The sequence below is a fragment of the Pezoporus occidentalis genome, unplaced genomic scaffold (assembly GCF_034315485.1).
Source record: "Pezoporus occidentalis ecotype Australia unplaced genomic scaffold, CSIRO_AGI_Poc_V1 ctg117, whole genome shotgun sequence".
Classification (NCBI taxonomy): Eukaryota; Metazoa; Chordata; class Aves; order Psittaciformes; family Psittacidae; genus Pezoporus; species Pezoporus occidentalis.
Genome location: NW_026912961.1, coordinates 183,772 through 198,188, shown reverse-complemented (window position 1 = coordinate 198,188; position 14,417 = coordinate 183,772). Strand labels below are relative to the sequence as shown.

The following is a 14,417-nucleotide window of genomic DNA, read 5'->3' as shown; positions in this document are numbered from 1 at the left end:
AACCCCAGAGGAACCACTTTTCAGGGAGACATCTTACTAGCCTAAAGCTGGTACCTTACTAAGGTGCACCTTTATTATTTTTTGTTGGACCACACACAGCTTCCAACCTTCAGCTGCACACATAGACACTCTGAAGACCAGCTGTACTATGTTATTAAACAGCTATTATTTCACCCACTGCCATTTCCCTTTATATCCGAACTATTAGATGGATGGTAACCTGTGCTGCTGATCACAATCATTATGTAGCTCATGATGGTGTCAGCAACTGAATTCAGCTCTAATATGGAGGGGTTTTCAATGTGAGGAATCCCAACCATAAGATCCTACATTTAAGAGTACAGACACCACTCCTTTACCAAGACCAATGCTGGATACTGCAGCGCTGCCCATAGGGGTACACTCTCACAGTCTCTTCCAACACCACTTACCCCTTCTTATTTGTTAAAAGCCAACTTGTCACCACTATGATGGCACAAAGTCAAGTATCAGAAACCAGCGACACTCAAATCAAAACATAGCCCAAAGTGAAAGGCTCTGAAGTGCTGTTTAAAAATAGATGGAGGGAAGCATGTGCCCACTTTTTAGCTGTTAGAGATGGTAAGAAAACTTTTGCTTTTTCACTTACCTGTTGTACATATAGACATGTACTCTGCTGGCCTGAAGTGCAGAGTCAAGGTGCTGTCGGAGTGCTTCTGTTGTTAGTACATTAGCACCATCTTCCTGTGGAGTCTGGATCATGAGCTGAGGGTTAAACATGGCCTCTTCTCCAATCTTCTGTCGTGTGTAATTTAACTCCCGACTCACTCGTCCACCAACTGATGGATAAATATCAACAGCTTTGTTATTAGCCAGTGACTGTTTATTCTAGATTCACTTGATGAGCACTCTCCTGTCAGAAAAACTTGACCATCATGTTTATGCGTTATTTGGTCTCAAACTGATGACAGTATAACTTTAAAACTAATATTTGAGTAACACTGCAAAAAACCTATGTTCCTCATTAACCTACCGTTGCCTCCCCTGCACTAAAACACTGACATGTAAACTGGAGCCTCAAATACTTTTGTCTATATTATAACCAATATCCCATATGTAAAAATTAATAAAAAAGCAAGCAAAAAAGAAAAACCTTTTCCTTGCAGACCAAACCAAATGCTACCTACACTTTCTTACACTTGTATAAACAGTCCACTCCAATAGCACATTTCAAGATAAATGGTTTTAATTTACACTCTTCTCCTAAATAGTTTGGCAAAGGCAGAATGCTTCTCTTCAGTTAAGAAAGGGAGGAGCAAAACAGTAAGTGTGCAGGAATACTTCTTCCAGCCTTAAATAAAATTTAAAAAAAAGGGGGGGAAATAACTACCAATTTCACATGAAGAGATGCAGTTGTGAGTACAGCAGACACTAGTTTACTCCAGTGGTCCAGAACCTGCACAACATGCTGTGATACAGGGGATCATTCATGAGCAACATCTGTTTTTCAACCCTTGTGAGCTGAATGGTGTGCCCCATAGTAAGACATGGTGGGGATTTGGGGGGAGAAGAAAAAAGGCAGAGAGAAGCAGTAGAGTTGACAGGCTCTAGAGGGAGCCATATTCAATTTGCCTTGACAGAAAATACCAGGTAAGAATTGAAAATTATCTTCCCTCTTACAAAAAAAGCATTCAGCTAGAGTTCATCTACTTTATACAATCTCCCCTGTAGTGTCTCCAACAAATGCACGTGGGAGGCAGGGTCAATTAATTAGCCGAATCAAGACCACATCCAGATGAGGAGGAGAAGAATACCACTAACATGTTGTTTCCATCCCTTACAATTTACTACCTTTATTGCTCTGCTGAGTCCAAGCTACAGACCTGGTCTAATTTGTTACATTTTTTTTCAGTCCTAGTCAGCTTGGCACTGGTGATCTGAATTACTGCCAAGGTTTAGCTCTGCAACAGTGTGAACAGAAATTAGGCATGTACATCTATCTCCTCCTGGGTTGTATAGCAGAAAACTGATCAGTAACCAGTTGGCAGCACAGGAGATGGCATTCCCAAGCCTGAACAGGGACATACTTTTTCAATCACTTGGGCCTTCAACCCACCCGTAGCCCCCTGGAGCTAAAAGGACCACCAGGCAAGAAGCTGGGCCCCTGCATGGATAAAGCTGTCAGAATGAGACCCCCAACAATTAAACCATACAGTCATTCTGGCATGAAGCATTGCTTAATTTCTTGTTCAAGAATTCTTTGAAGAAATAAGTGTTTCCACAACACACTCCATTTTTTCAGCCTGTCACACGTGCATTACCTCCGTCCTCCAAATAAACAGTGACCAGTTCACAGTAAGGAAGGAAAAAAGAAAAACCAAAGCACAACTTCCTTACCTAGAGTCCCTTTACAACTTCTTAACATCCCTCGTAGTAGAGTGGGAGAATAGACAATCACTGAGACTGCATATGCATGGTAACAAAAAGTTATTGTTAAGTTTTATCAAGAATTAAACCCTGAAAGTACTTTCACTCATCAGGTTTGTGTTCATGCCACCTTTCTCCACCAACCAGTGGTCTATGAAATACTAACAAATTTTGCTTCATTTTATAGGAATATAGGCTGGGGGTAAGGGAGAAGAGTTTTCCTAATCTGTAATTCTTTGAACCAGAGCTTTCTTTTTCAGTCCTTTACACCGCAAATGTTTCCAAAGGCAAAATGTCCCTCTCCCTCTTTTGTGTCTCAATGCCAGTCAGGACAATAACGGCCCAGTTTTACGAGGGCTGTGGAGTCTACCATAAACTTCTGATGCTATATTCTTTCCCATTCTACCCACAGTTTCCTTTTGAATTTAACCAGGACTTGAACCAACAAATCATACTTCATGCAAGACAAAGGGTGGCATTCCTATCTCTGCTGAAAGTGACTAACTGTTTACTATCAACAGAAATGATTGCTTCCTAATCAAGGTGCTGTCAAACCACATTAACTTCACTGAACAAGGCAGATTTAGAATTCAGAATTGCATAACACAAGTCAGTCATCAGAACAGAAGCTGTTTTTTTTCCCCTTTTAACATTCAAAACAGGAATAGTAAAACCACCCAAGAAGGCAGGCGCACATTCCAGAACCCAGCAGTAGATCCACTCCACATTCTTCTTAAAGCATTACACCATTTAATTATTTCCTTGATGGATCTGTTTTGTATGTTTCTTCAGCCAAATAGAGTACAGGCAATTGTAGGTACTTTATACGTAACACTTTCTAACGTAACACCCAGGTTCTAAGAAATTATAAATGTAGATTGCAGAGAAAAATTCTGACTGCCAAAGTTAGATTATGTGAAAATACGTGGACAGACCGGAAGCAAGTGGATACATCAGTGGCCTTTCAACATAAGAGGAACAATAAAGAGCAAAAGGGAATTTAAAAAGTTTCTACCAGTTATGTTTTCATTTATTTTAATTAAAAGTTTGCAAAGATCACTGGAAGCTGCCATACCCAGAGATCTTAAGCCTTCACAATCGGCACAATCGGCTGAATATGCTCTTTTTAAAAATCAAGTCCCTTGTTGCCTTTTGGGGGGCTTTTTTTTCAGACTATTCATAGCTGGTGCAAAAAAACTAAGAGAGAAACCACTGAAATGCACCTGAAGCCTCTCACCTTACTGTGCTGAAGTACTATGCAGTACTATGCTAAACACACACACTTCACAGAAAGTCATTTTTTTGCAATTGCATGAAAAAAAAACCAACAAGATAACACACATTATAGTAATGGGATTTCCATACTACAGGACAAAATGATATAATGGAAAACATAACCAGGGAACAAAATTCTGGTGTTTTGTGATTTTCCTTTATGGAGTGCTTTCATATATTTGGTGACAACAACATTTTACACTTAAAATGCTACTGATTTAAATTGTACTTATGGAATACAGTACCATTATTTCCCATTTTATTCCATGTCAAAGACAGACAGAACTATTTCACTTTAATATACAGGTGACAAAATCCACGTCAGTCTCCTTTTTCAATATATCAAAAGCCACTTGGTGACATTAAGTCCTGTTTTACATGATTCCTTATGATTTAGTGCCTAGAGTTAGTAACACATATTCCCACAAGCCGAAATGCTGATTTAAATAACAGATCAGTAAGTTGTTTCATGGCCAGTGGTAACACAATTCAGCAGACTTGATGATCTTAATGGTCTTTTCCAATCTAGTTGAGTCTATGATTCTATCATTCCAACAGTGTCATCAGATTCTGGGTGTCTGCTTACTACACCTGCAATCTACTAGCCTAGAAATGAGATACAATGCCAGCTCTACAATTTTGCTAACAGATTTTTAAAAAGGGGTAAAAAAATCACAACAAAGTAGTAATATCATGTCCTAGCACCATTTCTTACTTAATATCAGGTCCTAATTCTCAGAAATATGTTTGAAGACCAGTGTTCAATGTGAGATAGTCTTATTGACAAGCATCTTTTTTGTTGAATATTACTCGTTCTTAAAATAATGTGTTTTTTTTCTCCAGAGAAGTGGAAAGTGTCTTCCCCTTCCCCCCCACCCCAGGCTTCCTTCTTAGCATTTTGCTGTAACACATGAGATCTGCTTTGAACAAGTTAGCACCCCATACCATGAAACACACTGCTGCTCCTCCTAAACTTCCACACTGACTCAAATAGAAGCTGGTCAAGGTACTAAATTCTTTGCCCTTTCTGAGTGGCTGGAAGAGAGCTGTAATTGTCAGCATGGATGCTGGATTGTTAAGAACTATGTAAGGACCACCATGTCTCCCTCCCCCAAGAGCAATGAACAGCTGTCAGGTGGTAACAAGTTTTAGTCACCCTTAACTTGAGGCAGACCTGAACCCGTGACCTAGAGGTGAAAGGCTCTAGATCTCACTACGAAGCACTGAGGTCACAGTCCCAGTGTTTCAGTAATCACACATTAAAATGCTTCAGCACATCTTGAGTGAAAAACCCAGAAAAACAAAACTGCTTGCCTCCAGTGTATATCTGAACAACACGTATGCACCCTCCAATGACATAAGAGCGAAATCATATTTGTTTTCACTGGCACAATTTCTGGCAAATTTTCTTCCACTGACTTATTGACAATTTCAGGGTTACTGGGTCATTCAGTATGTGCTCATTTCCACTGTGAATGCCAGTGTCTTACCTATGTCTTTGTCACAACCAGCATTCAAAATTTACATGTCATTACATTAACATGCTTTTAAAGAACTCTGGAAACCATCACTAGGAACTGCAATCTCTTCTGCACTGAGTAGTTTCAGTATTGACTTCTGCTACAGTAAGAGATCAGTCCTAAATCAATGAGTGATAGCTGAAAATCACTGCTAGTTAATTTACTGTCTGATACCTGAAAAGGCAGGAAACATTTATTTCTCAGAATATCTGAAACGTTCCATTTCATGTTACTGGAATTGCATCACATACCCTGAGGTTCCGTTATTCTTTTCAGACATGAACGCTACCTCTATTAACCATTCAACAGTCGCCTTGTGCGCAACTGAGCCACAAACTGCTCAGCAAGCTCCCTCTAAAAAAGAATATTCTTTACAGCCAAACACTTGGGATAAAAATGCTTGCCTACCAACGTGTAGGACTGACAGGCAAGATTTCCAGAAACACCCACTGGATTTGGAGCCTAGGTTCTTCCCTTACAATCCCTTGAAGTACATGAACGTAGCAAAACCTTCTGGAGAACCTCCTTTCTGAAGACTATGGGCCTTAAGGTGTTTCCACATGAACACTTGTTGGAGGGCTGACATATTTCTGCTTTGTTTGAGCAAAACCATCTTTTCCTCTTTTCTAGGACCATACATGTGTAGCATTAAAGAAATCCAGACCAACTCTTTGACAGCAACAACTCAAAGCAATAAAACAATACATGTAATATCCACAGGCACCTCACACAAAGAGTGTTTTCATTTCATCCCTACAAAAAATGCAGATACTTTCTGATAAATCAGATGTGTAGATTAGCACTCCTTACAATGCTTACATTATGGTCTGAGCATTAGACAAGGCAGGCAACCTCTGCAATTTGCAGTAGTTGTTACGACCACAACAGGAAACAAAAAGAAAACAAAACCCCTTCATGACTCAGTAACCATATAAAAACAAAGACTGAGAATAATATCCCAATGTGTTCACCCAAGACCCAATGTTTACCAATCAATCCAAAGAGCAGCAGTGTGCAGAGGAAGACAAGAACAGCCCAGGCTCACAGGGAGACCACACAGCCCCTCCTGTGCGATGCTCTCCACCCGGGGCAAGTTACTGTGCTGTGGAAAGCTGCAGGCACCTTGTCTTCTCACCCTTCATCACCCTGTCCCTGCCAGGATGGGCACAGGAAGGGTTTTTTGTCTTCATACTTCCCTCCCTGGCAACCTACATAGCCTGCCTTCCTCAACTTTGATTGCTATTAAGGAATTTCTTGTACTGCACTTTCTCAAGTAGTCTCTCTCCTTGTGCTGTTGCATTGGGCATCCCTATTACATGCATATACAGGTGTTACTCAAGAACTACAAAATGAAATTAGTTTCAGCCCGTTACAATGGTGCACAGATAAGCCAGTCAGCCACAGTTTTGCCTCCCTGTCATAACTATGTACCAGGATTAGAAATGTTTGCACCTGCCACACAGCAAAAGGCAGTACCTAATGACACCAATGACAACTTCTATTTTTGTGCATCCTTGATAAAGGATCTCATGAAAGTAAAACATGGAAGCCAAATATTACTCACACAGGATCGAAACCTCCTATAAAGAAACTGAGATAGAGAGCTGAAGTTCTCTGGCAGGTATGAAGATTACCCTGCCCTTTACTGGGCATGGAAAAATAATGGTCTTTTGATTTAAAGCTTCCTGTTGCTCTCTAGGGAGTTCTGCCTTTGCATTCTCTCAGATGTTTCAGCTTGTCTGTGCTGCTCTTTGTCAGCAACAGAATATAGTTTTTCTGCACACAGTCAGCATTAGTCAGCATCCTGACAGAAGAACAGAGAAGACAGCACCTTCCTCAGAATTATCATTCTCTAGGCCTGACTGGCAGAGTAGAGGGGTAACACTGTTTGCTGGGAGGAAGTGCAGCACACTTCCATTGACATCTAAGTCAGTACAAGAAATGGGACTAATTGACATGTCCATTTCTCAAACTTTTAAAACGCTGACTACTTGCAGAATCAGAGCTGCTATTGGTTTACATGGTTGTATTTTTAACTACTGAGTGTTCAATATTATAATGTATTTGATGCATCTGATACTCCAATGATACTAAGAATGGCTCTCATAAACCCATTGGGATTCCATTATAAAAAAAGTTTTGGTTACCTGCAATAATTTCTTTTCTGCTCATTTATTTAACTATGCAAAATAAAGACTTCACAGTGAGTGACTAAAATTGAGCTACTGAAAAAAAAAAATCTGTTGAGAAATGATGAGCTTACAAGAGCTAGAACACAGTGGTAAGCAATCAGTGTCTTAAGGAGAATACATGGTAATTCAATAGCCTGTGCAACAGCTCAATGAAAAACTGTCATCTTTATCACACAATTAGACATGATCTCTGGCAGGACTGGACTATGGCAGTCAGAAATTCCATGCAGTGTCTAGGTTTTCTCGCACAGCATTTTCCCTACTGAATACACATATTTTGCGTTACAACAGTATGTATGGAATAGTGATGGTTGTATCTGTCCACGTTAAGACAGCCTGTGCCATACCATCTCCCTTCCCAACGTCCAGTTGGACACTCTACGCTTCTTCTTCTTCTTTTCCTCCAACAAAAGGAGGCCCTCTGTCTAGAATATTAACACATCGCATGTGAAGATGTAATCAATTTCAATCTCTCTTTAGCACCACGGACTTCTAGGAAAATCTAGAAGCAATGTGACCATCTCAACCATTTTTGTCACAATGAGAACAAGATAACACAAGGTTCTTAGTTTTTGCTTAAAAAAGAGAAGAAGCAAAGATAAAAGATAAAAAGACTATGGCCTACAAATGCAAAAAAGTTACCAAAAAAAAACACCCCAAGAACGATGCACTTCAAAATGCTGGTTTTTATCTCCTGAACCATCAGAAGATATGAATTAAGTTACCCCTCACACATGCCGGGGATGACTCCAGTGTTGCTGTTACAGATTTCATTAATGCTGAAACGATTACAAACAGCAAAAATAAAAACACACATCAAAGACAGCTTTTCATTCTGTCACATGATAAAGTTTAGAGCTGTGACAAGGACACAAAGCTGTCTGCATACTCAGGAAGACAGCCCAACAACAGCTGCCTCTACTTGTAGTGGGAAACCTCCCCTGCAATTTTAGGAGCTAGACCCTTTTCTTTCTAAAAATCAAATAAAAACTGATATTACATGCATGCATCTCCATTCCCATAGTCAGAAAATATTATTTCTGATTGGGTAAAATAGATTGCATTGATGCATTTCTTGCTTGATGCCCCTCTGGGTTGAGAAACTGGAAAAGTGCATTAAAAAACCCCACAAACTAACATGAACAAATTCAACAGTTCAAACACAAAGAAAACCAAATCAAACCACTAACCAACAAAACATGCAAGAAGCTTTGAAATGTACAATAACACACCAACTTGGTACATGCAATTCAAACTTTCCAATTAAACATAGAACACAGTAGCTGCTTACTGAGCTGCGACACATGTCCCTGGTAACAGGATATGAGCTTCACCTCTGGGTCACTGGTTCTAATCCAGCCAGGAACAATAGTGACCACAAGTTGTTTACCATTTGACAGCTGTTTGCTAGCTTATGTGAAATGATTTGGTGGTTTCAGGCCATTTCCTAGCGGGCAGGTGTCCGTATTATAGAAAACTGCCATCACAATTGGCATCCTTGTTGACCATCCCAACAAAAAGACTGAGGAATGAATGGGCATAGAGAGTGAACTATCCTTTCTTCCGAAGACATGGTCCCTTCAGGTCAGAGCTAAGCCACAGCCTTTGCTGGAGAAGGCCAACTACTGAATTTTCTGGCTGAAGCAGCAAAGAAATAAAGGACTCTAGACTGTGCTTTTTCCTAGAAATCAAGGAGACAACCTACAGTGAGGATAGGCAGCTAATACAGGCTACTGCAACTCTCCAGCAGTTTATGATCATGTAACAGTTCATACCTGCTGAGGAGCAAAGCTGAATTTTTATTTTTTGGTAATTTAAGAAAATATTTGAGCACACTTCATAACAAGCCAAAATCCTCAGTTGTACATGGAAGTTACTAAGTTTCTAGGAGTCCTGCTGAGAAGGGTAATGTAAGTGGCTTCAAGGTTTAAACCTAAGGATTTCAGAACGGCTGAATATAATTGTCTTAAGTTACTTTAGCTTGAACAAGGAGCTTCTGCGGGGTAATATGTTAAAAACAGTTTACTGTGTTGTTCCACAGCAGTCAGCTTTCCTCTAGGCCCAACTTTTCATTTAACCTCTCAGTGCCCTTTCCTCAAATATGTAATTGTTTTCCTGTGTGGTTAAAAGTAGCATTCTTAAGTCTTTTCATCTGTACTCCTGGGATAGCACAAATTTCATCTGTACATGGAGTAGCACAAAATTTGAATGCAATGTTGTTTTTTTTTTAAAGGCACAGCAAGCATCAATGAAAAATCCTGTCCATCCAGAATCTTTTCGTTTCCTAAACAGTGCTTTAGGAGATGGCAAAACTAACACATAGAAAAATGAAAGGAATGAACATGTTATGAAACAGGGTACAGTTTCTTTCAAGCATTCCCTACCAGCTGCTTGCTGTACCATCTGTTGTTGCCTAAGCAGCTTCCTACTGAATGGCTTTGCACTGAAGCAGAACTGCTCTCACTGTCGGACACAATCAGGTCAGGTCAGCACTTCCCCACCCAGCACCGAACCTGCTGCCTCTCACGGCTTCCCCCACCTCGATGTTTTTTACTAGCCACCAGCTCCCCAGACAGTTCTGTACCTGTCAGGAGGCCCATTTTTTCATAGTTTGCTTGCTATTCACACCGAGCAGCAAAGAACACTTTCCATTTTGTCCAGGGTGCAATCAGAGATTCCCATCAGATACTCCGAGAGCATGACCATATGGCCGAGTTTATTCTGAAGCAGAAATGGCTGGGAAAGAAAGCTGAACAAATGACCAAACACACCCCACAACACAGCCTTTATTTCCTACGTTCGGCTACTCTGGTCACGCAGGTAATTTCACTTCACTACCAAGCCCGCCGGACTACAACAACGGTCTGCTCTCCCTTTGAAGGAGAGGTTACTGGAAGCTCTGGGAGTGGGGAGACGCGCCGCTGGCCCAGCCGTCGCGGGTACGCACGGCAGCTTTTCACCTCCCCAAATCCGACCGAAGACGCCGCCGGGGCTAGTGTCGTTCAGCCGCAGCGGGGCCCCTTCCCGCCCTCCCCGGCTCGGCTTCCGCGGTGCCGGCCTCACCTCCCGGTACCTATCCCGGCGCGGCGGGACGGTCGCTGCCCGGTCCGGTCCCTGCCGTCGCCGCGCGCTGCGGCCGCCCCGCCCCACCCCGCCCCGGGGAACGGCAGTTCCAGCGCCGCTGCATCTGTGCCGGGAAACACACATCGCTGGGAGCCACTTTCATGATTTTGTTGCAAGCGGGATTAGCTGGATTAGGGGCTGATTCATAAGGACCCCCTGCGGCTGTGAGGAAGTTTCATCACAAGGTCACTGTGGTGTGAACTATATTCTGTCAACACCACCACTCCTTATAGGCGACTACAAAAAATACAAAAGGGGGAGGGGAAGGGAATTGCATGCGAAATATATGAATGAACTGTTTATGGCAACAAAGAGATTTACCGATTTCCCCATCAGCAGGTTAAAAAGATGTGTACCCTTCAACGCTCTGCTCCTCTAAAACAAGAAACCTGTACTAGTGATTTTTAATTTGTAAAGAATTTAGTGGTTTAGGAGGTGGGAGGAACCTGGGGAATAAGTGTAGCAACCCACACACAAAACCACACGAGGAACTTTTGGCACTTAGTCTAAAATCAGTCATGCAGCTCGAAGATGGTTGTGCTATTGAGATTTTTTTACATATAATGCTGTCACCTTCAAGAGTATTCAATTCCTAGCACCAAAGTGCAGTCAAGAACAGAGACATTAAAAAAAAGAAAAAAAAAAAAGAAAAAAAAAAGAAGTGGGTTGGGATGCAGAGAGAAGGTGAATTAAAGTCTTTTGTTTGTTTTTGCTCCTTAAAGCTTAATTACCAATCTGGTACTCTCTCCTCACCAAAGATTCCCCTCACCCTATCATAATGACATGGCTCAAAGACAGCAACACTTTTGTAGCTAGCATGATGGAAAATAAAATCTATAGTGAAAGAGGGGGACTTTTGTTTTGCCTCTGTGTGTGTAGTTTTTTTGGGGGCTTGGGTTTTTTTTTAAAGAGCAGTCCCTCTTGCACAGAACCAGGCTGTTCAATCAAAGCCTTATCTGTTGTATTTCTGTCTTTCTCTTCAGTTTAGCGCATTCACCAACAAGAGAAAAGGGGGTAAAGCAATGGAGGCTTTGACCTGCAGCTGTAACACAATACTTTCGCACAGCCCTGTCGACCCCTGACATAAATTTTACACCGCAGCTGGCATTTACACACTTAACATTACCATATGTATAGCCTACTCTGTGCTAATTATGCTAATCACCTGTCTAACTCTCTGCTGCGAAAAATGGTTGTATTTAGCAGTCCACTGCCTACCAATACAGCTTACTGTGTGGCTGAAATGTACATTCAGACGGCTCTGAATGGCAAGATTTTTCCACGTTGCTGGCTTCATTCAGACCACAGAAAAATTTATTCAAGTCAACTGGTTTCGGTCCGCAACAAAAAAGTTACGAGAAAAAAGTGAGTGTGTTCCTGCCCTAACATTCTAAGTCTGCTTGCAAGCAAAATGATAAATCAATTGGTGTGGGAAACAAAAAGGGAGAAAGATTTCTTTTGCAAGCCATGTGAAACTGTAGCCTATTAAAAAAAAAAAAAAAAAAGAAAAAAGAAAAAAGGGGGAAAAAAGAAAAAGAATAAAAAAGGTCATCCTATTTCCCCAAATCTCTAGAAAGAGTAGTTAATAGATTTTTATGCCTGATCACAATTCTCTCAAGTTGCTAGTTTTTGTCTACACTTGGAAGTCATACTAAACAAGTTTTAGTTTTGTTTCTTGATCTTAATAATTTGCACTAGAATTTCATATTTTCTAGTATCTACCCCTTAAACAACACCAGCCTCTAAACAGCAAAGTCTTCTTTTCTGAGTATGGGGAGACCTTCAAGAAGTCATTAGAGTAAGACTGGTGTAAATGAAATCTGAATCAGGGCCATGTCAAAAGGCAAATAAGATAAATGCACAGGAAATCGTCACCAGGAAAACTGGTGCAACAAAGTACCTTCTTTAAGTACCTGTATACTTTTTTTTTTTTTACCATTACAGGTAAAGTAGCTTGGGAAGAAAAGAAAATAAAAGGTTTTGTTGTTTTTTTTTTTTTAATTTTATCATAGTGTAAGCAGGAAGGGAAATGTTTAAATGAGTTCCTAAAGCTTATTTTTCTTCTGGGTAGCTCACTGAGAAGATTACACTGAGATCTGCACAGGGATTACATGCTTGTAGCTATTTCAATACAGTCTATCACATACAAATAAGTTCCTACAACCCCTTTCCCCTCTGCACACACCCAAGGAAGCTATGGCAATTCACAGATTTGTCAGATAACCCAAACGTAAATCTGATTACTGCATCCCCCTCAGCAATTGCCTTTCGGATCAGATTTGTGGAACCTCCTTTCAACTAGTTTTCAACGTTATGAAATGACATGTTCATACACAAAATGGAAAAATGTGCAAATAAACCTCCTATATCCAGTACCACATCTGAAGAAGATAAGCACACTGGAAGGTAAGTCATTGTTAATACACAGCAAAAGGTATTTAATTAAAACCAAGAACAGCTCAGCAATGTTTATGCTGAGGAGATGCAGTAATATACCCAGACTTTCCATTACACAGCATGAGGTAAAGAACAGCCCTATGCCTCTGCCTTCCCTACTTCCCATCCTTTGTCCACTCTGCTTCCATGTGCACAAGACTGCTGCTCACAATAAGGTAGAGTAACAGGTTTTGCCTGTCAGCAATGGGTTTTACTTTAACATTTCACTTATTACATGCCTGTTTGACTAAATTAAGCAGCCTCAGCCAAGATAGGTCTTGCTTTCTAGCATCTCAGTTTCAGTTATTATTATCTGCCAGTCCAAAGCAATAATTTATCTGTGTTCTTTCAGCTCCAAAATACTAGTTGTGCAGCCAAAAACACAAATAACACTACAACTACTGTGCTTATTTCAGAGCATGTGGATTTTTTTTTTTTTTCTTAACTAAGAGATGGACCACCCTGCTTTCATGGCACAGAACACTGTTTACATTGCAATACTTGACTGTGTAATACATCTGGCATTTTTGGGCAGGATTCCTGAGCTAGTGGCCAGAAGCCCTTAAGTAATGATTTAAGGATGGAAAAAAAAATCATACAACTGACTTAACAGTGCTCATTTCTACTTTGCTGCACTTAGCTTTTGCTTACTGACTTAAAAGCAGAAATGCATCATACTGGTAAACAAGAGAAGGCTGTTTCTTTTAATTTATCTCACTGCTAGTGAATGAAGACTGTATTGCAGTTTAAGGACCCAGTTCCAGCTTCAGGTATATGGGTGTACAACACTGCACATGTGCCTTAAAAATATCAGCTTTTCCTGCACACGAGCAAAATACAAATGTTTCAAATACACAATGATTACTTGTATATTTGAAGCTGGAATTAAGCTCAGTACAATTCTCTGAAGGAGCACTGCCTTTGGAGAAAGAGTCAGGTTATGGTTCTGCTCATTCCCTTACCTCTTATATATTTTGCTCAAGCACTGAAATAACTAAGTTTTCCAAAATCAAGAAGTTAAAGCCAAGACATTCATTCTAAAACCCAAAATTTAAATCTCCATACACCAAAACATCTATATGGTCAGCAGTTTCCATAATGGGCTTTTTACGTCATGAAACTACTGCTTCTGCCAAATTCAGGCTGTTTATAGCAACTGAGATGATACTGAATGAAAATAACAGAGAAAAACCAGTAACAAGTACATTGTATTTATAGATACTAAGCTAAGATTAGAGAGCAAAACCAGGGAATTAAGAAAAATAGAATTTATTTTCAAATTCTGAATTCAAAGTTACTCCTCACAACTCCACGCCATCTATTTCTAGTGCAATGTACAATGAAAAAATACTCCATGTCAAAGTCACTCAATTAGCAGGAAGGGTAAACATAGCTTACTGCATCCAGTATTCATTGGTCATATTTAGCATACTGTAAATGGATAATAAAATTGGATATATCACAT

At 40.4% G+C, this 14,417-nt stretch overlaps 1 protein-coding gene across 5 annotated transcripts in view; it reads right to left on the bottom strand.

Moving 5' to 3' along the window:
- The window catches only part of PTCH1 (patched 1), a 67,891-nt gene that overhangs the window by 42,563 nt on the left and 10,911 nt on the right, over window positions 1-14,417 (bottom strand). For all 5 annotated transcript variants that reach the window (XR_009968799.1, XR_009968789.1, XM_062640064.1 and 2 more), the window contains one exon: window positions 629-818. Coding sequence is in view for 3 of the 5 variants with exons in the window: in XM_062640064.1 (XP_062496048.1) it covers window positions 629-818 (190 nt within the window). In the remaining 2 variants the exon portion in view is untranslated. The remainder of the gene's footprint in view (window positions 1-628; window positions 819-14,417) is intronic.